At 38.2% G+C, this 26,159-nt stretch overlaps 1 protein-coding gene across 1 annotated transcript in view; it reads right to left on the minus strand.

Annotated features, from left to right (window-relative positions):
* Positions 1-25,298, minus strand: part of LOC113111864 (proto-oncogene Wnt-3) — a 29,645-nt gene extending 4,347 nt beyond the window's left edge. Inside the window, exons 1-3 of the mRNA XM_026277026.1 lie at positions 24,718-25,298; positions 9,890-10,131; positions 4,231-4,496 (exon numbers count right to left, since the gene is read on the minus strand). Of these exons, the coding sequence (XP_026132811.1) occupies positions 4,231-4,496; positions 9,890-10,131; positions 24,718-24,797 (588 nt within the window). The 5' untranslated portion in view covers positions 24,798-25,298. The remainder of the gene's footprint in view (positions 1-4,230; positions 4,497-9,889; positions 10,132-24,717) is intronic.
* Between the last annotated feature and the right edge of the window lie 861 nt (positions 25,299-26,159).

The raw sequence follows: 26,159 nt of genomic DNA on the forward strand, positions 1-26,159 counted from the left end.
TTAATTCAATTGCACTATTGAATGAACATTTTAAATTGCAGTTAAATAAAAACAGTAAAAGTGAATAAATAAATAATTTTTAAATAGCATTCTGACTAAATATTTGCATTTTGGAGGTTGTTGTGTTCTCTTCCTTGAGGATCCCAAAGAGATTATCTGTAACCAAATTTAGTCTGAAGCGTTGCTTGTTTAATAAATTATTAGTCATTTAGCAGACGCTGTTATCCAAAGTGATTTCCAAATGAGGAAAATTGAAGCAATCAGAACCAACAAAAGAGCAATTATATGTAAGGGCCATGACAAGTCTTGGTTAGTCTATAATAATATTATAGCATTAAAAACAGTATCACAATTGCAGTCATCTACATAAGACTACATAAGACTACAACAACCTGGACTGCAACTTCTTCTGCATGCTCTCAGGCTCAGGTTCAGGTGCTGAGCGTACAGACAGGCCCTTGTGTTTCTTGGCTAATTCTCTTCTGAAGTCCCGCTTAATGGAGTTCGCCACCGGCACCATATGTCTTTGTTTTGGTTTGTTTGCCTTAATTCACTCGCTATATTTAGCTGCAGAATTCCCCAGCTGCGGCGGAAGGCAGGTGTTTGCAGGTCCCTGGGGGTCTAGTTGGGGCCGCTGACATCATGTCCCGAACTCTCTGGGCCCTTGGCGGGTCCCTCAGGCTGCGTCGAAAACAATGGAGCATGCGAGGGTCCTGACAGGGCTGACTGTCTCAGTGCCTGCTCCTGTGGTCCCTCTCTGATCAAAGCGGCGTTCTGTTGCAGTGTGGTCTCGCCTATTGCCCCTTAAGCACCTTTAGCGCAAAAGACTCCAATTCTGAGTCATGACAGCAGCAGTGACGGGCTAAACCCTGAACCCCAGTGTTATTCTTCCCTTCCTCCCTTCTGCAAACCACCGGGTGTCACGGATTCAATACAGATGCAAGTTATGAGAGGCATGAAAGGATAAGAGAGGTAATTACCCAGTAATTTCTCACGAAAATACCAGTTTTAAAGTTGAAAGTCTCTGGGAAAAGGGATGAGGAGATATTTGACAGATCTGTGGTGCATTAACACCTTTGTGAACTGTAGGGTAAGACCTACCCAGGAGCGGGACAAGTACGGCTTTGTTCATTGTTTGGTTATCATGAACCTGTTGGCTTAAAAGTGAAGTGTGTCATTTCTGCGGTACTACCGGAATCACAAACTGTTTCAATGGCCTGACTGAGACCAAAACAACATTTGCTCAGACAATCGGTGAGTTTGGGGCGGAAATACATTTGTCCGAGCAATGATAAAAGCAGCAATTATTTAGCATTTGTGGTGTGATGCACAAATTACACACTTCACCTAAAGTGATTTCACAAACATGGTGTGTTTTCTCAGCTTTTATCTTTTCACATTACATATGTCTCCCTTCGGCAAAGAGCGGACACAGTATTAAGTTTCAAAACTCACAATTGATATCCACAGTGGGAGATAGAACGATACTTAAATGAAGAAATACACAATAAGGCTTTAAAGGTGCCATATGCAGAAACTGAGGTAAAAATATCCATAACATGACGTACACACATCAAAAGAATGAGAAGAAATAAGGGCGATGATGTCATTAAGAAAATGTCAAGTTATAGTGCTGCAGAGATATCAACCTTAATTAGCATTAGCATTACTAGCCCCAGCCCGACAGGTGTTGTAATACCAGTTTCGGCCGTGGGAGGCGGTATGTGGGCAACATAACCACCAGCCAACCTACAATACACGAATAACTCGCACGGCCTGTGGGCGTGTACTTGAACCTGATGTCAATCATGTGGAAAGTACAGCCCACTACTTTCAGTTCAGAGATGAGAGCGAAAGGATGGCTGAAGTCCTTGGCAAGAGACCAACACCCGCTACAGGGATACAACCGCGCTCGGAATCACAAATCAAATCCGATAAGAATACCAGAGTAAACATCGGCACTGCTTTTAATCGCTGGAGAAGTTAGATGCTGTTAGTATTTCGCTAGAAGTTTGTTTTATATGTTTGTGTATTTGTTTTCGGGAAGTTATAACATAGAAATGTATCGAAGGCTGTTCAATAAACGTGCTAATGTTAGCGATGGCTAACCGTAGCTGCGTTGTTAATTAGCTAGCTATAATTTAACGTTACCCATTTTATTATATAGGGCTGTGCATGTCTTTACTCGTGTACATCTCATCAGTAAAGACGCTCCTGTAATTAGGAGTATATCTCCAGCACGTGTGTTCAGATCAGGATTGCCAGGTTTTCACAACAAATTTCACAACAAAAGGTTCCCCGATAAAACATTGCTTCTCGGGGTTAAAATATAGGTTTTTTAGCAGGGTTGCCTTGGTATAATTCGCATTTTAGGGGCTAAATATCACGTTATTTTTATTGGGGTCGCTGTGACCAGCGGACATAAAAAACAACCACCACAGACTTGGCAACACTGGTTGGCATTTACTACACAGAGCCGTAATTCACTTACAATCTACACAACATCGATGTTAAAATCGCAGGCGATTCTTTGTCGATTTTGAAAGCGATTTTGTGTTAGTTGTCGGTAGACTAAGGCTCTGTGCAGTAACTGCCGCTCCACCTGAACCAGTGTTGCCAAGTCTGCGGTTGTTTTTCATGTCCGCGGTTTGAAGCAATCCCAATACCAATAACGTGATATTTAGCCCCTAAAATGCTAATTTTACCAGGGAAACCCTTCCCCAAAATTTATATTTTAACCCCGGGAAGCAAGTTTTATCGGGGAACCTCCCGGAAACGCGATTGGGCTAGTTTTGGACTAGTTTTAAGAAGCAACTGGGCAGGATTTGTTGTGAAAACCTGGCAACCCTGATCTAAATGCACATGCTGGAGATATACTTCTAATTACAGGAGCGTCTTTACTGATGAGAGGTGCATGGAAATCGCATTCGATTTTTTGCACAGCCCTATGTATCATAACTAACCTGCTCTGTCTAGTCTGTTGGTCTCCGTGTCCTCTTTGCTTCGGGGTTTTTCTGTGCGTGAAAAAATTGATGTGTGGCATGAAAGCATGTGAAAAGAGTCAATTGCGTGTGTCTCACGGTGAATGTTTGAGAGTTAGCACATTAGTTCCCAAGCAGAATAAAGGACAGGTTGATTATTGCTGTTTAGCGTTTGTATTAATCTATGATGTGTCCCTGTTTGCCTACAGGGACATAAAAAAATAAATTAAAAGTGATACGTGGACCAAGGTGCCTGAGATTGTTCATTTTAAGTAAAGGATCCTAATATTTCGTCCAAAACAATATTTAATGAGGTTATAACTCCTTGTGGTTAGTCTGCATGAGATCAACAAGCTTGTTTGCTTTGCGGCCACTTTAAATACAAAATAAGCATTCGATCTACGTTAGAGCGTCTGAGCGCTCACAAATCTTTCTGCAGCGTCGTGAGCAGAGCGGCAAGAGCGATTTTTGACGCTCTAGACGGCGGCGGTGTGAACGCACAATTAGGCTTCGGCTATGGCTGTAGTGTTGTTGTGAAAGTAGGGGCGGAGCATAGAGACTATGCCGTTTCTCGTTTGTTACTCTAGAGTAGACCAATTCACTTTATTGAGGCATACTGCCCCCATCTGGTATGGAATGTGGAGTATGACTTGATTTTTTTTGCCAAACATTGCAGATGGCACCTTTAAGTATGTAGACACCAAAATGTCATACTTTGGAATTAATTAGGAAAAGTTGTTAAATAAGAGGGTGTCAAAAATGTGGGGTCGGAAAGAATATATATTTTTAAATTTTGAAATAATTATTTTTTATTCACGAAGACTGCGTTTTGTTTAAAAACACAATATAATTTGTTCAAAAACACAGTAAAATTGATGATATTTTCAAATCGGTTATCTGTTTTAATATATTTTAAAATGTAATTTATTCCTGTGATAGCCCGAAGCTGAATTTTCAGCATCATTACTCATCTTCAGTGTCACATGATCCTTCAGAAATCATTTGCTGTTCAAGCAAAATGTCTTATTATCAATGGTGAAAACAAATTTTTCAAGTAAGAATCTTCTTGTTAGTATTTTGTAACATTATAAATGTTTAGTTAATGCATCCTTGCTAAATAAAAGTATTAATCTATATATATATATATATATATATATATATATATATAAATAAAAACTTTTTTTCATATAAAATGGCATAGAATTTTCTATCCAGATTATTTTTAAAATCAAGATCATGAGTCTCTTACCATCCGTCCTGCCTCGTTGTTGTGTCTGTTCATGGCACTCCGAGCATCTGGTCGGTTCTCACGAGCGTCTGCAAACTCTCGAGACACCAAAACCCCAAACTCTGCATCTTCGCTGCAGCCACCCCACTTCCACCCCTCTCCTGGCGGGCCTTTATGATGGGAGTCACAGCCGCACATTGTGGAGGTCCCCTCCGCACATGAACGGGTCACTGCAAACGCCACTCCAGCTGAGGCAATCGCATGAACAAATGCAGACTCTCTTGTGGCTAGAGAAAAGAAAGAGGTATTTTTTTTGATGACATTTGTGTAAACATTTCTACATGTTATGGCTGTTATAAGTTTTCCTTGCTCTGACAGACACATGTCCTGGTCCAAACCATACAGAGTTACTTAGTTATGTTAGCTTTTAATGGAATAGTTCACATTTCATCTATGGAAAATTTGTATTTATAAATTTTTTGGAGTGTGTTGAAATAAAAATAGGGCCCAGTGTATTAAGGAACTTTCTGTGTTGATTGTTGGTTTTGTGGTCAAGTGTTTTACCTGTATTTAAAGTTTTTAAGTTAAAAGAAATGTCTGTCAATTTAACAGATAATGTCCAGCCAGAGATTTACCAGTATGTTTTCTATTTTTCTTCCTTCTTATAGTGTAAGTCATACAAGTTTGGAACAACACAAGGGTGAGTAAAGGATGAGGTGGGAGAAATAATTATTATGAATAAAATCTAATTTCATTAACTACCAAAAAGTATCGCTACCACTTAAGTATAGGGACCAGTTCTTAACTTATTGAATAAAGCCAACGCTATCTCACGACCAATTCGTACGTATTTTACGAGGTGGCTTATTCGTACGAATTTGTACGACCTCACTCGTACGACCTCTCCTACGATTTTATACGACCCCAGTGACGGTTAGGTTTAGGTCATTCGCACATATTCATACGAATTGTGCAACTCGTAAAATACTTACGATTTGGCAACAATCGTATATGAATTAGTACGAGCGTGGTTGTACAAAGAAGCCACCTTGTGAAAAATGTACGAATTGCCGTGAGATCGGGTTGATAAAGCCATTATTTTAGTTTTCTTTGTGTACAAAAAGTATTCTAGTAGCTCCGTCAAATTATGGTTAAACCTCTGATGTCACATGGATTATTTTACAGATCTCCTTACTACGTTTCTGGATGTTGATTGTGTTAATTACAATACTGTCTAATTTTTGTTCCGAAGATGAAGTTCTTACGGGTTTGGAACAACATGAGTGTGAGTAATTATTGACCGAATTTTAATTTTTGGATGAACTATCCCTTTAACAACTACATTACCAACTATTAATAAGCAGCAAATAAGGTGTACATTAAGACAAAAGCCATACTTAATGGTTTGTTAATAGTGAGAATAGGACCTTAAAATAAAGTGTGACCAAATAGATTATTTTAGTGCACTTTAGATTTATGCTTGTTGCACTAGAGCTCTGTTAGCAACATGCTTATTGCAAACAAAAAGTTGAGTGTCCAGTGTTGTACTCATGGAGTTGCTGCATATCTCGAACATCACCACAGTAAGGTTGCTGCCTAGATAGGAAGTCTGTCTATTTAGACAGTGAGACAGTTCACTCCGAGTCTATCCTGAGGCTCTTGTAAAAGGTTTGAAAGAGATCCCTGCCTCTTTAACTGTGGCCCTCTCAAAAGTCTCTCATCTAGCTGTGCTGTGTCTTCAGGGCATGGATCATTTTCTGCGATGAGCTCTGGAATATACTGATATACGAGGTGTTTGAGTGCTGCTCTGTAAACGTCTCTGACAGCAGCGGGACGATTGTTGATCATGTCACTGAGGTTTCACTGACGCTGTGTCATCTCAAAGGTGTGCTGGTTTCTTTCTGGATAATGTTTCAGAAGCCCCACGATACTCCCACCCGTCCGAGCCCTGCGGCCACGTGTGTGAAAGCCAGCAATAAGTCTGCGTGTTTGGTTTCTGAAGGCATGTGCTGAGAGATGGAGTTACGCCCCCTTTGAATGCAACAGCTTATTATGTAACCAGACACCATCGTCTCACAATTGCCGCACACTTACTGTGGCTCACCAGTTCGCATGGTCCCCACAGGAAAAACTGCAACCTAACCAACCCTTACGACTTCATCACCCCAAACATTTAAGTGCTTCTAATGACAGTGGTTCTCAGACCGAGTTTGGTGTAAGATTATCTAAAGGAGCGCCCACACACATGGAATATGCTGGTGTATTGTGGGTAATGTGAATTTGGAACCAAAACACAGTGCTTGTCCACAATGTTGTGTTTAGATGATGGATGTCATAGTAACATGTTATCATTCTAGTACAATCATTTTATGGTTCTGTCCAGCACTCTCTAGTAAAAAAAAATATATATACTGAAATTTATTCGGAATACATATATTTCATGCTAAGTACACTACAAATACATTTACATATTTATGTACTTATAAAAAAAAAAACTGCAATTGTACTTTTAACCACTAAACGTATAAACATATAAAAATAAATGTATCTTAAATATATTACTTTTTTGCTTGGGCTGTCTAACATTTTTAATGAATGTCCTCCTGAGCAAAATCTTAGATGTATTTTGATGTTTCAGATGTTTCGGATCATGCAGTAAAAGTCACTTGGTCCAAAATAACTTTGGATACCACTGACTGATTGTGTGGATGAAAAAAAAAAGATGAATACAAATGTATTTTATATTTCACAGAAGAAAGAAAGGCAGATAAGTTTGGAAATACTTGTATTCCTTTAAATCCTGTAATACACTACAACAAACAAAAAAAATCACAATGGTGGATGAGGCAAGAGAAATGTATAATTTAATACAGAAATGTATTCGTTAAAGTGGAACTGTTTAATTTACCTCATTCTGTCCTTAGCGTAGCAACATGCTAGTGGCAAACTTTTGAAATGAGAGTCAGAAATTTCCAGAAAATTTCCATTTTAGTCATTTATTATGTTCCATGACAGTTATTATGCTTTTTTTAGATGAAGTCTATGTAGTCTATCTAGAAGTCTATGAATCTATGTAGACGGTAGTGAGGCAGCTTACATCTTACATTTGAATATGCCTACTTCTCTACCATATAGTAGGCAAAAAATAATAACCTGTATATGAACAAATGAGTTCTATGTCTCACAGTATTCATAAAACAGCTTACGGAAGTTCCCAGATAACCTACCACATTGGCAGATTCTGAAGTACAGTGTGTGTTATGTCCACATTCCATATTACACACACTTTAAATAAATACTTTTTTAAATACTTGCAAAGTTCATCCTTATCCTCAGTATAAGATTTCAGACTCGACTACTGTATATGCTAGAAAGTACAGCCCTGAAAAACGAACAAAATTAGCATTTACCAGATGTCCACATTTAAAAAGTACAGTCTTTCCTTTCCAGGAAAATAGTGATGACTCATTCTCCACTACACAGATTTTTGTCCAATCTGATGCCCTCTAGATTAAAATGACAGAGTCTCTCTGACCATCTACAACTGATTAGCAGGTAGCAGTCAATAACTATGATTATGTCCCACCAAAACTTCCTGTTTTAACAGGAAACGCATGAACACTAGAGTGAAACTGTGTTTGACAAGCATTTCACAGGGTCTTTAAGACATTATGAACGTTTGTTGCCGTATAGCTGTTTCTCATGAATTTGCAGACTCATCTCGCCCCTGGTATTATTGTTTTATTCTTGCAGGAAGTTCATGTCCACACAAACAGTCCTTTTTAATAAAGGTTGTGTTTGGGCGCACCTCTCTGGGTTTGAGGCCAGAAGGAGGCCCAGTTGGTTCTGGCAGACCCAGCTGGGTTCACCACAACAGAAAACTGTGAGCCCTGGGCCCCAGGAGCCCTGGCCAAGGGCCAAGAAGAGCGCAGCTCCCGCTACCTGCTGGGTCCATGAATCCGCCTTTGTCTCTGTGTTGTCACACCGTATTACCCACACAAAAGGGCCCAGCACCCCGCACCCCATAGCCCAGTTCAGCGCTGCCCAGAGCAGGGGCTGGCATTTCCAAAAGCAGCAACCCCCCCCCCCCCACCTCCTGTGACACACATACACAAAACACACATACATCTCATACCAGTCCCTATGCCAAAATATTCCAAAGCCTTTTAAAAAATTCCAGTCTGGATGCATTGGGCCAATCTGAACGCAAGCGGAGAAACTTCTTCCTTATCTTCTCCTCGTACGGCCTCCTTCATCGTCTCCTCATCCCCCTCTCGAGTTCCCCATGTCTTCCACCTCTGTTCCTTCGTGATGGGGAAGGATGGGAGATTCCCTTTCAGCCTGCTTTCATGACACAGTCAAAAGGGCGTGTGAATGGGGCGTCCGTGGGAGCCGGGCGTTAAGAGGCACACAGGGATGGCTCATACTGGCCTTCATGCACAGTAGGGGTCGAAGTGAACCCTCTAGCCCTTTTCTGTTGCTTGTAATCTCATTTGGCCTGCCTTCTCTTTTTCTCTCTCACTCTCTCTCTGTCTCTCCCTCGCTGCCTGTTCCTGCCCAGGTCCTGCACTGTAGCTAACTGCTTTAGCATCCTAACTGTCCTGTATTCATAGGTTCGTCCTAGTTTGTGTAATGCTTATACCTGAAGACCGGCGAACTTGAGTTGAATTGCTTTTGGTGACATTTTCTATTGAAAAAGGAAGTTTGGGTGGGACATATCAAATTGGAATTGTACATGTTTATACAGTTTTTATGTTTTAATATTTTTTGTGTCAGTGTTTTTTTTTTCTTTTTATAAAAATGTTCATAAAGTGTATTGAAATTGTTCTCAGCGTAAATATGAATGTTCGCCATTGTATTTTGACTGAAGTGGCAAATTAGTTTGGCTGATGAAAATAACACTTATTTAACTTAATAAAAGCTTCTAGTAATGAACTTGCATAAACATTTAATAATTTAAGTATGTAAGATAAAAAAAATATAAGATTTAATTGAAGAGGAATACAAAAAGTAAAAACTGTCCTTGTGAAAACCTTATCTGAAATATCATGACTTTTATGTACTATTAAACTATTGAATTTACTTTTTTATTTTAAATATATAATTCCACTATAATTTAAATGTACATGTTTTGGAGACTATTTTAGGATGGTTGTTAGTTGGTTGTTATAAAAACAATATGTTACACATTCTGACTGTATGATTCCATGCGATTTTGTTTTATTGCCTGTACTGTTAGACATATTGCATTTATGCTGTGGATATCGCTGATTCATCTCATGTGTAGGATCTGTTTGAATAATGAATTATCCCACTGAAGTGGTTCAGTTTAAAGCATTCAGCTATTTTAGCTAAAGTGAAGTAATCCCCAATATACTATGATTACCTTATTTGAAACATTATAAAGTCATTGATATCTTGCAGTGATACTTTTCTCATCATATTTTTCTCAACAATATTATTCAATGAAAGAAGTTCACCATGCAGTCTTTTTAATAATTTTTTTGTAAATAACCCTGAACAAAGCACTGATTTGCCTCAAGTTGATGCAATTTTTTTTATACACCAGCATATGTTTGACCTCAAAGCAAAAACACATACTAGAGAACTTCATTGTTTTCTTAAACTACGGTGTAAATACTTTACATTTGCTAGACTGCTGTGTGTTATTAACCCATACCTTTATCAAGAACGGGTCCAAATATTGCTAGATTGTCCTTGATGGTGGTGCAGTTCCACCTGCGGCCTCGGAACTGATGCTGGCACTCCTGGATTCCCAGTTTGACTCCCTCTGCTACACTGGGCATGATCTCGATGTAATTGCGGCAGAAGCGCAGTTGTTTTGGCACCAGACCAGGTATAGAGCCACACAGGATGGGTTGGGATCCTAGGGATGAATACTGCTGCCCGAGGGCCAGGGACCTGGAACACAAGTGTGAAGATTAAAGCCAATCGTGGGCACACCTGAGATCTAAGTCTTCTGATGGAGGACGACTCTAATACTTTACTTTAGTATTAGATGTAGATTGGATTTTGGCGTTGAAAGTTGTGTTCTAGTCGGTTATTATAGTTATTACATACTTCTTGTATATGACCACTTATATCCACTGCAAGTTTGCATGTGTTCAAATATTTATGTCTCTGCTGTTCTGGTTTTTAATCCAAATCTTTGTGTGCATGTGTGTGTGTGTGTGTGTGTGTGTGTGTGTGTGTGTCTTTAGATATTAGCTGTTTGCGAGCGTATGTATATATATGTATATGTGTGGTTGTGTGCAGTAGATGAGCTGACAGCAGATTCCTCAGAGATTTACTTCTTTTCCAAACAGCGAGTAGCTCAACAGTTTCATGAACACTTCATGGAAACAGGCCCAATCTATTAGTTATTCCAGAAACGATACTTTCACACTGGTAATTAATTTTATTGCCTTCTGTCTCTGTCCAATGTAAGAATAAGGAGATCACACAGTTTTAAATACATCCTTGTTTTGACATACCTACTTTAATACTGTAGGTGTAACCCTAAATCTCCTTTAGCTCTTATTGCTCTTTATTTATTAATTTTTTAATCGTGTGTGTGAGTTGTCTCTTCGATAACATATGCAGAACACACACGCTCTGTTTGGAGCTGTAATAAGTCAAAATTTCAGTGTTATAAATCCTGTGAATGTTTGGAAAAGATTCAGTTGTACAGCAGAGGAATCTATTAGCAGTTCTGTCCTCATTTTCTCACAGACGACGCTATAAAACATATCTGCATGAACCTCTGAACCCAGTGACATCTAATCTGTAAATGTCGCAATCTGTAAAAATCATTTAGAAACTCATAAAGCAAAAGTTTAGACTCGTAATTGTGATCAGATGAGCCAGTGTAAAAAAGACATTGGAAAATGCCAGTAAGTGCAAACTTCTGACTACACATTCTACACTCTATATATGATGCGGAAAGCTTCTATGTAGCCTCACAACCATTTAAAATCTACAGTTTGGATAATAAACTATATTATTTGGCAGAAGAATTGTTTATTCTAAAGAAAATCAAACAATCTTTCATCATATTGCCATTGCGGCCTTTTACAAAACATTGGGATCTATTTTAACGATCTAAGCGCATGGTCTCAAGCATACAGAGCAGGTGCACTCAGGATGTGTCCGAATCCACTTTTGCTAGTTTAACGATGGGAAAACGGTCGCTGCGCCAGGGCGCATGGTATAAATGGGTTGTCCCTGTTCTCTAAATGAGTTATGGGTGTTTTCTGGGCATAGTTTGCAATAAACCAATCAGAGTGTCATCTCCCATTCTTTATAAGAGGCAGTTGCACTCGTGCCATGGTTGATTTGCTATTTATACGGCGGAATTTGCAAGTGCAGAGACAGAACGCATCTCCAGAAATTAAACGGAGCTGCTCGTGCATGAGCAAATAGGTAATCTAATTCTGATGGCTATCCATTATGACATTAAGGCATTATGATATTTGTGTAGCCTAAACAATAATAATCTTTTAAATTGTAATCTTTTATAATTTCATATTTAAAAATGTTTGTGTGCTGCTGTGCATCCCTGTGTGTAATAAGCAAAGTTAATGCGCATTGTGGACCCACCCAGAGTCGCATTTTCTACTAATGTGCTCTAACAAAAAAATGCATAGAAATTTTGCGCAATTGACTTCAGACTTTAGACCAGGTTTAAGTATGGCACAGTTCATCAAAGTAGCAAACACTTTTTATTTAGTCCAGCATGCCCATGGGCCTACAAATGGGTGCAAATGAATTTGCTATTTAAACAATGTGCCGCATCGGGCTGAAACTAGTCTCGTGTAGCCAGACCTTCAGACTTACGACTGAAGGTCTGGAATCCATGGCAGCTTTCACTGGCCAAGGCCCGCCCATTAGGCAATTAGACTGGCATGTCAAACAACCAATCACAGTTTGTTTCGTTCAGTGTCACATTTTGGGGCGTGGAAATATCGCAACAAAAACAGACTGATGTGTAAAACTCTTGGACGTATTTTAAAGATTCTATGCCGCGAATCTTTAATATTAAAACATACTTTTGAGAATCCAGTGTTCAGTTGATCCTATTAAGCCCTTGTCATCACAGTTGTAATCACAATGGCTTTCTTCTTTCGTGAGGGGGTTATATAATGAATTAAACGCATTTTTGGAAGAACTGTTTACGATAAGATTAATCAAATGTATTTAGAAAATAAATGGTGTATTTTCATTTCATTCTCAGTAAAAGCATCTCTACACTGTGGAATATATATTTTTGTATTTTTTTTCATAACCTGTGAACTGAAGCAGCTGCACTGAGTGTGCAAAGACAGTATTCCATGCTTTTCTTATGAGATATGCTGCCTGACAGCCAGCGCTGACATAGATGCTGTCTTGTGGGCCAGAGGTTTACCTGGTTCCCCCTTCGGGCCACTGGAGGATCACACCTATTAGAGATCAGCCGCTCGCGATGACCTCAGGCCCCCCGCGGGGTGCAACCCTATCACAGCACCAGTCTCTCTGACAGATGAGTGTACTACTGCACCCCTCGCACACAAAAGCCCTAGCATTGAAGTCAGAAGAGAAAAATCCCCCTCAGAGACTTCTCGGCTTCTCTTTTGCTTTCCTCCCTCGCTCCAGTCACACACTCTCTCTGTTTGATGTTGTCTGAAACCGTGAACACAGAGCTGGGAGATGTTCACGGGCTGCCAGGAATCAGAGGAGGTGTGAGAGGTGAGTCTTTGTATCAGAGGAGCCGAGAGTCTTATGTCGAGATCCTTTGATGCATATTTGGGTGCGTCACGGCACCATCAACTTTGTCATGGAGTTGACGTCATAGCACTGATGTCTGTGGGTGAAAGTGGCTGTGTTCAAACAGCTGCACAGGTAAACATAACATGTCTCTCTATTATATAATAGGTAATTCTATACTATCACTTAAATCTATCACTTAAAGCAGTGTTTCTCAACCTTTGTCTCCAAGGCCCCCCAATGTACACACAACATTTGAAGGTCCCACAGAAACTCAGAAGTAAGAAAATAAACAATAATTCAAGATTCCCATTCAGCAAGTTATCCAATGAAACCAATGGCTATTGAGAGGGAAAAGATCTGGGCATCATTTATAAAACATATGTAGGATCAGATTTATATGAATATAAATAGAAAATAACAATCTGAATTAATATTTCATGAATAATATATGATTTCTTAAAAATGATATACATATTCATATACATACAGAACTTCTTACATATAAAGGGATTTATTTGTGGGCATTCTATAGATGGAGTTGATAAGCTTATATCATATTGCACTTGAAGTTGTGTTGAATGGATGTTTTATAATTCATTTTTTTAATTGTTGTACGTCCACATTTATGATGATTAAGATCATTTACGCCCAAGATTTAATCATGTTTTTCTTGAATCTTATTTTTTCTGTGTGATTTTTAGAATTTTATTGAAGTGTTAATTCATTTTTAATATAATCAGATGTAATCCTGCTGATGCCATGATTTGGCCACTTTTGGCCTGGTTATGAAACACTAAAAAGAAAATTCTGTTATGGTTTACTCTCCTTAATGTCATAATTATGATTTTGGTTCATCTTTGGGACACAAAAGAAGATATTTTGAAGAACTGTTTCTGTCCATACGATTAATGTCAAGTCGACAAGACCCCATTGACTTTCATTATATAAACAGGATTTGTGTCCCACTTAGAAAAGATTTGGAATGAGGGTGAAGAAATGATGACAGAGTTTTTTTGGGTGCACTTTCACTTAAAGGAAGAGCAGTGAAACTGGTGCCTGTTTTTCTTTGCCTGTATTTATTACCATAATTCCATCCAAGAAGCCATGGTTACAGTATGACATTTTTATAGTGTGTCATTCATTTACTCCACCATGTATTATTCCTATAAGTTTGGATTATTATTTTCAAAGTGTCTGACAGAAACCCCGGCCCCTTACATAGGAACTTACTGGAAATGGAGCCTGTTTTTCTGCTATGTTTGCTGAGTGAGTAAGTGGCATAATTACACATCTGCTTGCAGCATAACTGCCCATTAATCTCTCACCCATGTGGATGATTAGTGTGTTGGTGTACACACTGTTGTGCTGAATTGTGGATAAGCCTTTCTCTGCACTCGACAGTGTCTATGTATGAGGTAGAGGCTCCTAATTAGATATGGATGTGTTTGATGAATTTAATTACTAAACTGCATGCTTTGATACACACCCGAGCGTGCTTTCATCGCATGCATCACGTCCTCAGTGATCTGTGGTTTGTTAGGTGATCTGCACCATTGACTCTGAAGTGGATGAGAAGAGGAATGCTTCAGTGTGGGGGGATCGCAAACACATAAATACGCACCAAAACCGTTTCGAGGGAAAGAAGGGTGCGGCGACACGAATGAGTGGGGAATACAAACATTGGGTTGATGCGAGTGGCTAATTTGTCTGCTGGAATCTGCTACCGTGAGGAGACACAGTGAAGCTTTAGGGTCTAGCAGGTGCTTGTCTGTGCAGGTTTAGGGCCACCTCTAGCCTTCAGGTGTTATCGCTCGCTTTCCGTGTTGCTGGGTGGGTGGTGACTGCAGTGCAAGATGAAAATAATGACGCAAGCATTAATGAGCCATTGCAAACCACAGCTACAAGGATTATGAAGTGAGGGAATTCCTCTCTACACAAAACAGAGAAATGTTATTTAGCCATTGGCTAAAGATTAAAGGGACACCCACCCAAACATTAAGTCTCTTGAAAGGCTCTTTTCAGCATAATGAAAGTGAATGAGGATAGGGGTTGTCAAGCTCTCTGAAAAAGCATAGTTTTAAAATGTATGCTTTTATTCACATATTAACGCATTCTAAGAAAAGTCCTTACTGTTCTGTACTTTTCGGAATTAATTTTTCACAAGTGTTTTTCTCATATTTTGAATTACGCTTTAGAATTTTTTTTAGAAAGGAAAACCTAACTGATAATGTCCTGGCACAATAACCCTAGTATGTTTTAACACAGTGCATTTAACAGTACACATTCATAGTGTTCTCTGTCATGTATGTGCAATGGCCAGTGTTTATATCTGCATAAAAGCCTGAATTAAAGGCTGTTAAACATGAACGGTCCCCCTAGTATAAAACTAATACATATAAAATACACTTAAGTTCAAATCTATTAACATATTTACTGACATAACGCTTTAGAATTGCTGATATAAAAATTCAAATTTATTTGGCATGTGAAATTTTACTTTATTTGGAGTACTAGGGAAGAATGCATGATTTTAAAATAATATCAGTCTTTAAATGCAAGATATTTAAAGTGTACCTGAAGTTTACTTGCAATAGTTCAATTTTAGCACAGTCAAATGTACTTCAGGATATCTTTAATTGGACTTGCACTACTTCCACTTCCATTAAAGTGCATTAAGTACACAATTAGTTGATCCAATTTAGCAGATTTAAGTTTAATACAGTAGATTAGTATTGTAAAAGTACAATTGCAGGGTATTTTTAGTAAGCACTTAAATGTGTAAATGTATTTGTAGTATACTTAGCATGAAATAAATATATCTATTTTTCACTATAGGGCCAAAAAGCTATAGTATTTAGAAGCCCTACAAGAGTTTTGTGAAAAATACATTTCAGTTTAAATCCTCATTCACTGAAAATCATTCATCCTTGCTTTTCTTGACGTATTCATACCCAATTCATAAATGAACCTTTCTTTTGGGTTGAATGTTTTTAATTATTCAGTCGATCCGGTTCACAAAGCTGGTCTAAATGAATCGTTCATGAACCTGACTGATTTAATTCTTGAGAACTCACAGACTAAGTAATGTGGTGACAGACTTGCATAAGTCTTCTGAAGATTTATATAGCACATGAATCATATAAGCAAGTTTTTAAATGATTTTATTTGTGCGGTTGTGTTCCCATTGTGTTCACATGGAATTCATTTTTCCCAGAATTTCCCATTTTCGGTTCCACGGAAGAAAGACAGAAAACAGCCCTATATTATTAAAATGAGGTGGGTGAGTAACTTAAGACATTATTTTCATTTTTGCATGAACTATCCCTTTAAGCTACCTTTTTTGTTCACCCTCCAAATTAAACAACCCTAGACAAAGCATATTTTAATGTCATTCTCCAACTGTTTCAGCTCTCATCTTGCGTTCTCTAAAAAAGAGGGAGATGAGGCACCTGTCTATGACCACACTGCTGAGTGTTCTGTTTTTGTCCAGAGGCAGAAGAAATAAGAAACTCTTTGAACTTGTGTGAGTTTGTGACATCCGACCTCTGGAGCTCTTGAGGTTGATGCCTTGTTAAAGCTGTGCTTGAGTTCATTACAAGGCCACAGCTTTGGCCTGCTACACCAGGCCCCAGACAGGTCAGGGAACATTCACCACACATTCCTGGCCAGCTTCTGCTTTATCTGAGAGCTGCTCGGAAATAGGTGTGTTTTAAACCAGCGATCTTAACATTCAGGCCACTCGTTCAAATATAAAGCTTTATCAACTACTCCCATGCCTCATCACTTAGTGCACTTCCATAGCGCATCTTTGCCTGTCTGAGATGTGCTGCATCACCACTTTGACTTCTCAACAAAGAGATTAAAGCCGTGTTGGTCGAGATCAACAGAATGCTTAAAGATCTCTACTTGTTTGGAATGGATCTCTGCCATTCCCTCAACTAATACTGGACATTTTTAGACAGGAAGTAGGAGATTTTTGGAAAATAACACACCTTTTTTGTGTCAAATGTATGGAAAGCATGTGTGCCTCAGGCTACATGAACGAAGAGAGGTTCAGAGAGAGAAAAGAGGAGAAAAGGGATTAGAGAGTGGATCACCTTGTCATAATTAATTCCTCTACTGAATGATGGAACATTTGTGTAATTTAACAAACGCCTCTAATTTAAATGTCACTGAAATGGTCCACACTTGATTAATTTACAATTTCCCACCGGGCAGTACAGTGGGCCACACAGTATATCCTCCATTTCAGAGTCCTGTGGTACATTACAGTATTTATGGAAAGTATCACTTGAATTTTCAGAATCATATTTGGAATTTTATCAAATATTCCAAGTTGTATCCATTTCAGTTTAATTATATGCTGCTTTAATTTTGGTCAGATGCCGCCTTTATGACTTGAGCTCATTTTCCACTAACTTAGAAAAGTCTTAAAAAGGAAAGAGAGAAAGGGTTGGTAGCCTGAGGATGGGGCTTTTCCTCAGTCATTCTGTCAGGACAGGAACACAAGCTCCATCAACAGGTCAGGTTTTTTCCCGCCACACTTTTGACTGGCATTTCAACTGCTCTGGGCTTATCAGATAAAAAAGAACATCCCAGAATCCTTGAAAAGTGTTCGAACTTGTTTTCTTTCTCTTGGTTCCTTTTCTTTTCCTAATGACGCTCCATGTACCCTTGCTATAGCCAGTGAAGTTACCCTAGAGTATTCGTATTATAATCAACAACGCACTTCTGCAAACGTGTCATTGATTAATGCGTCGTGGGTGTCTGTTTTCTGCGAATTTGTCATGGGAGGTGCCCACCCACTGCACAGTTCTCTGATATAACGTTCCAAACTATGTTTTTTATTTCAGTGGGAAAAATGGTTTTAAGCACATTTTGTTGACTGAGTCAAATACAAGATACAAGAAAAATGCTAGCTAGCTAACTGAAGACGCTAACTGAAAGGGCGACAGGTAGTAGCTGAAAGCATGCAAGGTCATTCCAGACGGCAGAGCAATACAGACAAGCAGTCTCAGTACTGACATTCACGGATAAGTTTAGTTCCTCTTTGGGTAAGATTTCGTCAATATGTTTTTCATTAATGTTATTGCAGCTTATATTGTTTGTCATATTGTTACTCCGAGGATAATATGTTTAGAGCTTGGTTTGGCAGAGTTCAGTGAATATTTTTAACTCTCGCTGAAGTTTCACAGTTCCCGAAACTGTGGTTAGGACAAAACTCCACATTTCTTTGAAAAAGATTATCTTTTAGTATTACATAGCTTTATTCATTTAGCCTTCATTATTTAGGACTGTTGATCATTTTTTCTTTGCTGCCAAAAAAAACTAACTGCTTGCATTATTATTTTTGTGTGTTATAAAATACATCACATTCCAGATCACCCTGAAAATCCATCTTCAGCCGCTGTTATGAAACATAATAGCTAGTTTCTATCTGTTCCAAGCTGGTCATCCAGCTAGACTTCCTGAAGCCAGTTGCATCAGCTAGAAGCTGGTTAATTGCAAGTCTAAACCAGGTACCACATGCCAAAATACAACTACCAGCTTAAAAGCTTGATTTTCCAGCAGGCAAATGTATGTGTGTGTGTGTTTTCTGCAATATTTGAGCAAGGCTCCAAATGATGTAAGGACAGTAAGATAACTTCTAAACCTCAATCCGTAAAGTGCTGGCCTGTAGTTGTAGTACGGAAACTACTGTGACGTTACGGCTCTGTGGCTGTGTCTTTGGGAGCTGCTGCCTGTCACTGCTCAACTAGCAGAGCTGACAGAGAGCTTTGACTCAGTCCCTGCGTAAGCAGCCTGACACTTTTGATTAAACTTGTGATGTATTACACAACTCCCTAAAGCCCTTCTGAAAGAACTGAGATGGACTTAGAAGTTTGCTTTTCACCAGAGCCGTGATGGTTTTTCCAATTCCATTCGGAAGCCCGACCAAACATTAGCCAAATCTCAAAATGTGGTAATTACAGTATAATGTACTTTAATTGTTTATTCGGTGTTTAAAAATGCAATTAATAATTTGTAACTAAAACTTTAAAGATGTATCTTTAATGAGAGAATTATGCTTAGTCAACGGATCTTTTTAGTGAATCTGTTGATCCATTTCACAAGACTGGCCTGAATGATTCAGTCTTTGGAAGTGACCCTTTCTGTTTCAAGGAAGAAGAAAAGTTATTTGGAAAGATGTGAGGGGTTAATAAATTATAACAGAATTTTCATTTTTAGGTGAACTATTACTTTAAAGAAACCTCTCACAGACACATACCAGCCTCATCCACTGCCATTATTTAAAGTGAGAGTATTATGTGTGTGTGTGTGTGTGATAGGATGACTTCAGAGATAACCTCAGGTTGTGTGGATGATCCATAGAGCACAGGTGTATTCATCATCGGACCTTGACTGAGGGTAACTGTGCATTCTTCTTCTTCTTAATCAAGTTTATTTAATAAAGCAACCTTTGTGCATATTAGTCATTCAGAGCTGGCACACTAAACCTTCTTCTGTGTCCTAACAAGCTAACAATCAGTCTAAACTGAATGCGAAACTGCAATGTTGCAAAATCTCAGGCAATCAAAAGTTATGTGAAGCAGAATTTTGGACCAATGAGATTTCACTGTGTAGTTGCGACTAAAAAAAAATTTGATAACTTTTTGTAAAAATTTTGTTTATACTATTATGTGAAATAGTGGTCAAAAGTTGGTGCTTAATATGCCCTTATGTGGAGCATAATTTTGGACCAATGAAATTTCACGGTGGGCAGAGCCCACAAGTAGTTGTGACAATTAGTTTTTTTAGTTTTGTGTACGCTATTAGAGATTATTTTACAAAGTTGTAAGTAAAATAGATTATTGCAGCATATTTAAAATATATATATATATATATACATATATATATATATATATATATATATATATATATATATATATATATATATATATATATATATATATATATTCTTTTTTTATTTCAAAATATCACATTTTATTTGATGTGTCACTTGCCATTTCTTTGTAATTATTTATGAATTTTACTTGCAATTTCAGTCCCACTTTATATTAAGTGACCTTAACTGCTATATCCTTAGATCAAAAGATACTTATTGGTAAAGGATCGGTCAACTTTGTAATTATAAATGTAATTACAGAAACTAATTACAGATGTAATTACAAGCAGGTCTTTTAAAAATAAAATACTATGTAAAAAAAAATGTATGTATACAATAAGTAAATGTAAATGTAATAAGTAAATGTAAGTAATTAAGACCACTTAATATAAAGTGAGACCGAAAGGGTTACTCCACCCAAAACTGAAAATGTTATCATTAATCACTTAATGTCATTCCAAACCCGTAAAAGCTTTGTTCGTCTTTGGAACACAGTTTAAGATATTGTTTATGAAAACTCCAGGAAAGTATGAAAAGCATCATCAGAATAGTCCATTTGCCATCAGTGATTCAACCGTAATGTTATAAAGTGAAGAGAGTACTTTTTGTACACGATGAGAACAAAAATAACGACTTTATTCAACAATTCCTCTCCTCCGTGTCTCTCAAAATCAGTGTAGCGCCATTTTGGCAAATCTGCGTTGCGCAGATGCATTGTTTGCTTTCAAACCAAAGCATAAATAGACGTAAAAAACGTATCCTTTTGCCGTGGCTGACACAGAAGAGTGTACGTCATCTGCATACAGCTCAGATTTGCCAAAATGGCGCTACGCTGATTTGGAGAGTTGCAGAGGAGAGGAATTGTTGAATAAAGTCCTTATTTTTGTTTTCATCGTGTACAAAAAATACTCTCATCCCTTCATGACGTTACGGTTAAATCACTGATGGCAGATGGGACTATTCTGACGATGCTTTTCATACTTTCCTGGACCTGGACACTATTATTTATTTGGCAGTCTATGGGACAGTCTCAAGCCTCCCGGTTTTCATCCAAAATATCTTCAATTGTGTTCCAAAGATGAACGAAGCTTTTACAGGTTTGGAACGACATGGGGGTAACCCATTAAAGTAGCCACCATTTTTATTTTTTTAAGTGTACCTAAATCATCAAACACAATTGCTGTGCAACAATGCAACTGATTGGTTTGCTGATATTGAATCAATAGGTTTGAAACTAATACCCTTCTGACCAGGATATCTGTTTCACCCTCATTTTCCTAAGTGACCCCCATTATCCCTGAACATCCTTGATCTTTTCACACTGAATTGCAGCGGGTGGATTTTCTTGTGGTATCATTAAAGCAGCGACACCGGCTGGGGGGGGGGGGGTGGGGGGGTTGGTTGGTATGAACAGTATATAATAACATTCCTCTCTCGCAGAGATGAGTCAAGTCCCATTGAAGCCAGCAGGGGACCAGATCCGGTCAGAATGCTTACTGGCCTCCCGATGCTGTCTCCTTCATGCCTATTCTTTAAAAAAAATCTGAATTAATTCAGAATTAGAGTTTTATGTTAAGTGCTTGTGTATGTTTCCATCTGACAGTGCTCTTTCCTTTTGAAAACATAAAAATAAAAGCCTATATGTCCTTAATGCGAGCCACATTGTTACGAAAAAAACTACTTTTAGAAAGGTGGACTGCACACAAAAATGCTAAATTTGATTGAGTTCTAAAAGTCATTTCAGTGAACTTCTAAACCATTTAACATCTCTAATATAGTGTATATGGCTTTGAGCAGTTCTTTTCCACTGTTTTAAAGGGTACTTCAGATAATTAGAGCTACTGAAAGTGTTTCCAGGTCAAGCCGAGACTTGATCATCTGAGGTCAGGCCTCTTCTGAGCTGTTGTGTTGTAACCAAGCTGAAGTCTTGATAGATAACAGATAAACGGCGGTAGAAACAGCCAGCTGGATCCGAACGGATGGTGGTTTTGCGGTGCTGTTGTGGGAAGAAGCCACAGAAACCTTGTTCCTCTCTGTCTGGTATTCGGAGTAACTGCTGATTGTGTCTCAGCTTGCTCGTCATCTGTAATTCATGTGAAATTGAACAAAGCTAGACAGGCTGATTGCTTTCAAGAGCTCTCGCTGCTTAAGACTGAGCTTAATTAGTTCATCTTGAGAGGATAAAGTCAGATATTAGCGGCCTGGTAAGCTGTTGAAACAGATTAGGGAAGAAATGGGCCTGATTATTGCAACTCTGTTCATCATAGATTTAAAGTCCATTCAGATGTGAAGGGATTAAAGGGAGAGGATCTACCAGGATGAGTTAAATTCTCACTATAGGATATGAATACATTTAATTTATTCATTTAAAAGGCAATTATAACTGTTTATATTATATGTTACCCAGTAGCAAAAAAAAAAAAAAAAAAAAAAAAACAGTCATAAGAGTCACATTTATACATTTATAATAAATGTGGAATAAATAAGCTTTCCATTGATGCATGGTTTGTTTGGACAATCTGAGGGTGCAAAATAGTCGAAATATTGAGAAAATTGTTTTTAAAGTTGTCCAAATAAATTCTTAGCAATGCATATTACTAATCAAAAATTTAATTTCAATAGATTTGCGATAGGAAATTTGCTATTTTCATGGAACATGATCTTTACTTAATATCCTAATGATTTAAGGCATAAAAGAACGATCAATAATTTTGACCCATACAATGTATTTTTGGCTATTGCTACAAATACACCAGTGCTACTTATGACCGGTTTTGTGCTCCAGGGTCATATATTAGTTTCTAATATTGCCTTTTTAAATACATTTTTAAGGTTGATTCAGTCACATTATTATACAAATAGTTATATTATTGATAATTATTTATATTGTTGTTATTTTTTGACTAAAACTAAGTTGTTAGGAATAACTACTAAACAAATGCGTGCCTGTGACATCTAAAATCATGAAGCTGATATCAAAAGACAGATTTTGTATGTAGACAGGAAAGCACACTTTGTTCTATCACATTTTGTTACACAGCACCACTAGTTTTGCAAGTTAATGTTTATTTAAATCCTTCGCTAGAGATATTTCACCTGCTACAATAAAATGATTTTCTATCAATCTATTTCAGTTTTTTTAGGACTGCACGTTCACCTATGCAATTCAGACTCCTTCAGATAGAAGAGAAGAAATGATGAGGCATCTACAGATTTACCTGCAGCCATGTACGTTTTCGTATCACTCTGTTTCTCACGCTCTTATTTTCTCTCCACTCCACTTTATCCATTTATCCAAATCAAAGAAGTTATGCATTGTCAGTGGGTAAGTATTACACCGTTGTCAGAGAAAACAGCTGCGGGTCAATGACTCGAGACTCCTTTGCTCTTTGTCAGTTTCTTCTGGTGGCACTAAATGTCAACATATGAGTAAAGCCACGCAAATAATAATGCTTTAGCCCCGTGGCCCTTGTGTGTGTAATTCTAAGACTGCGACGGCATGTTTGGCAACTCTCGCTTCTTAAGAGAAACCAGAAGATGCTGGTGGTTTGGAACGAGAGTGCAGCGGGGACCACATGCTAACTGGGACTACTAAAGCACATTAGTTCTGACAAGTATTGTATCATGAGCCAGGGGGGCTTTTGTCGTACGCCTACACAAATATTTTTGCAAAAAGACTCATGTTACAAGAGAACCCTGTGAGGTCAGTGGCATTTTGAGGATGGGGTAATTAGTGGAACTATGACATATCAGCACCATTCGGAGATAAATATGATCTCTGCTGTAATGAAATCTAATGAACATAAGTGCTTTAACAGTACTAGCCTAAAGTCAGATCGGATTAAGGCAATTAAAAAATATATTTTTTATTAAATATTTATAAAATATATATTTTTAAATAATAAATATTAAATTCTGCTATTTTTCAAACTTTAATATATTTGAGAAATATTGCAGGATTAAAGTATCACTCTAAAAAATGCTGGGTTATTTCAACCCTACTTTGGGTCAGATATGGACCAACCCAACTGTTGGGTTGAATTTTTACATTGAATTTATAACCCAAAAAATGGGATGGTCTAAATTTGACTCAAAGATGGGTTTTCTTTAGCATTTCTTCTTCTTATTATTATTATTAATTAATTTGTTTATATATTTAAATAGCTAAACTCCACCTGTATATAAAATAATTGAATGAATAAACAAAAAAAAAATATTATTAAAGCATGAGCAATATGTGTATGAGGACCATTTAAATATACTTTGCATAAATTATGCTGCAAAACAAGCTCTTGTTTGGTTATTTTATATTAAAGTATTAAAGTATATTAAAGTAGCAAATCAAAAATTGCAAAAATTATTATAATGCACGAGAAAAATAAATGTTAAAAGCAGCCTCAGGTTTATGGTGGAATTATACTGAGGGAGAAATTTATTGAGACCCAAGCCAAGGGACATCCACACTAATGCCCCAATTAACACTCCTAACACGGCTGGAGTGCTGAGGCTATTAGCGAAGACAACAATATACCCCATCCAGCAGCCTGCTGGCTGACACCTTAACCTAACCTTATCTCTGACAAACACGCTGCATCCATTTCACAACACCCAGAGTTTCAAAAACAGCCTCGTTCGAACATTCAAAATAAATGGAGCCCGGCGAAACGCGGCAGCGAGGAAAAAGACAGGCTAGCCTTTTCCGTCCCTCCAAGTAGCTGAGGTTAAGATTCTTTAGACTGAGCCGTGATGTTTTTTTCCACGCAGTCAACTGAAAGTGTTCTGTATTTACTGCCCTCTGAAAAATGATCACTGACCACCATTCTCCCCCAGTGCTACTGGAGAAAGTGATGCAGAAAGTGGGGATCGTTCCTACTCACCACCAGATGGGATAGCCTCCAAGCACCCGAGAGCTGGACAACCACATGCACATGAGATATCCAACCAGGTACAAATCCATGAGGTATGTCTTGTGTGGATGGAAATTGCTATTGATCAGTACATAGGACTCCTAGAGAGGGGTTGAAAATTAAGTCCCAGCAGGCAAGTCTCAAGGTGGAAAAAGATGGATGCTTGAGAGAATAATTAGCAATTTTGGGGTTTAAAATGAAAGCACAAAAGTCAAATAAATAATAACAATTCTCCAGGGTTTGCTGCTTCTTTGAGTTGGGTGAGGAAAGTGTGTGTGTCCCAGTAGTTAGGAGAGTAAGTGTCTCTTTCACACACTCGCACACACGCTCCTACTCGTCCTCTGATTCCCTCCCTCTCACTGAGGTTCTTCCCTAAGGTACATATCTTTTTCTCTCCCCACTTTTTTTCCCCTTAGGATCATCAGGGCCAATATTAGAGAGAGAGGAAGAGAGAGAGAGAGAGAGAGAGAGAGAGGGGAAAAAACGACAAGCGAGGTTTGGAGATGTCAGCTGGCAAGCCAATCACAGAGCATGGCCTTAGGTTACGCAAAAAAAAAAAAAAAAAAAAAAAAATTATTATTCCTGCCCATCTGTCAATCATGCACCACCCCCTGGTAATGTAGCAAAGAAAGAAAGAGACAGAGGGAAAGAGAGAGAGGAGGCTGGGAGGGAATAAGAATGAAAGGGTGTCAGCACTGAGTTTCGGAGAGGTAGATTTGTCTTATTAAGATCTATATTGTCTGTATTAACATCAAGGAAACCCAGCTGAGTCAGAGTCGGGCCTGCTGACGGCATCAGGGAATGGCGTCACTTATTTTTAAGTACTTCGTGCCCTGAACTAATTGTTCCGGATGCGTATGCGTGCACATGCATTCACACGTTGAGAAGAATTTTGTCTTGGAGAATTTTGATGGCCGCGTCCTCCCCTTGTGATGATGGGACACAAAGGGAACACAATAAAAAGCCGTAAAAGGTGGAGTGGCATGCAGTGTTCTGTGCCTCAGTGGCCCAAAGGCAGTACATTTTACATAAACACTATTGTCATTCGGATGGGATGAGGGCAGACGGCACTGAGAAAGAGACACAGCACTAAAAGTTGACAATGCATTCTAATATAGACTCTGTCTCAGACTGAGCTAAAACGCCGGGACAGAGGCGGACTGACAGTGGTTTCAATTAGAAATACTGGAAATACCTTAACTGCATTCAAATGAGTTTTATATCAGTAAGCTTGTGTGGTTTTCCACACAAATAAGCCTAGAAATGAACAGAACAAATCATTGTCAGACAACAAAATTTGAATTGAGGAGTTTCAATTGAAATGTAACAGAATTAAAAAACAATTTTGAGATTTTAATACGGCTGCGATTTTTAATTGTGAATGTTGACTTGAACAAAGTTCCTTTGGAAGT

Source organism: Carassius auratus, chromosome 12 (genome assembly GCF_003368295.1).
Source record: "Carassius auratus strain Wakin chromosome 12, ASM336829v1, whole genome shotgun sequence".
Lineage (NCBI taxonomy): Eukaryota > Metazoa > Chordata > Actinopteri > Cypriniformes > Cyprinidae > Carassius > Carassius auratus.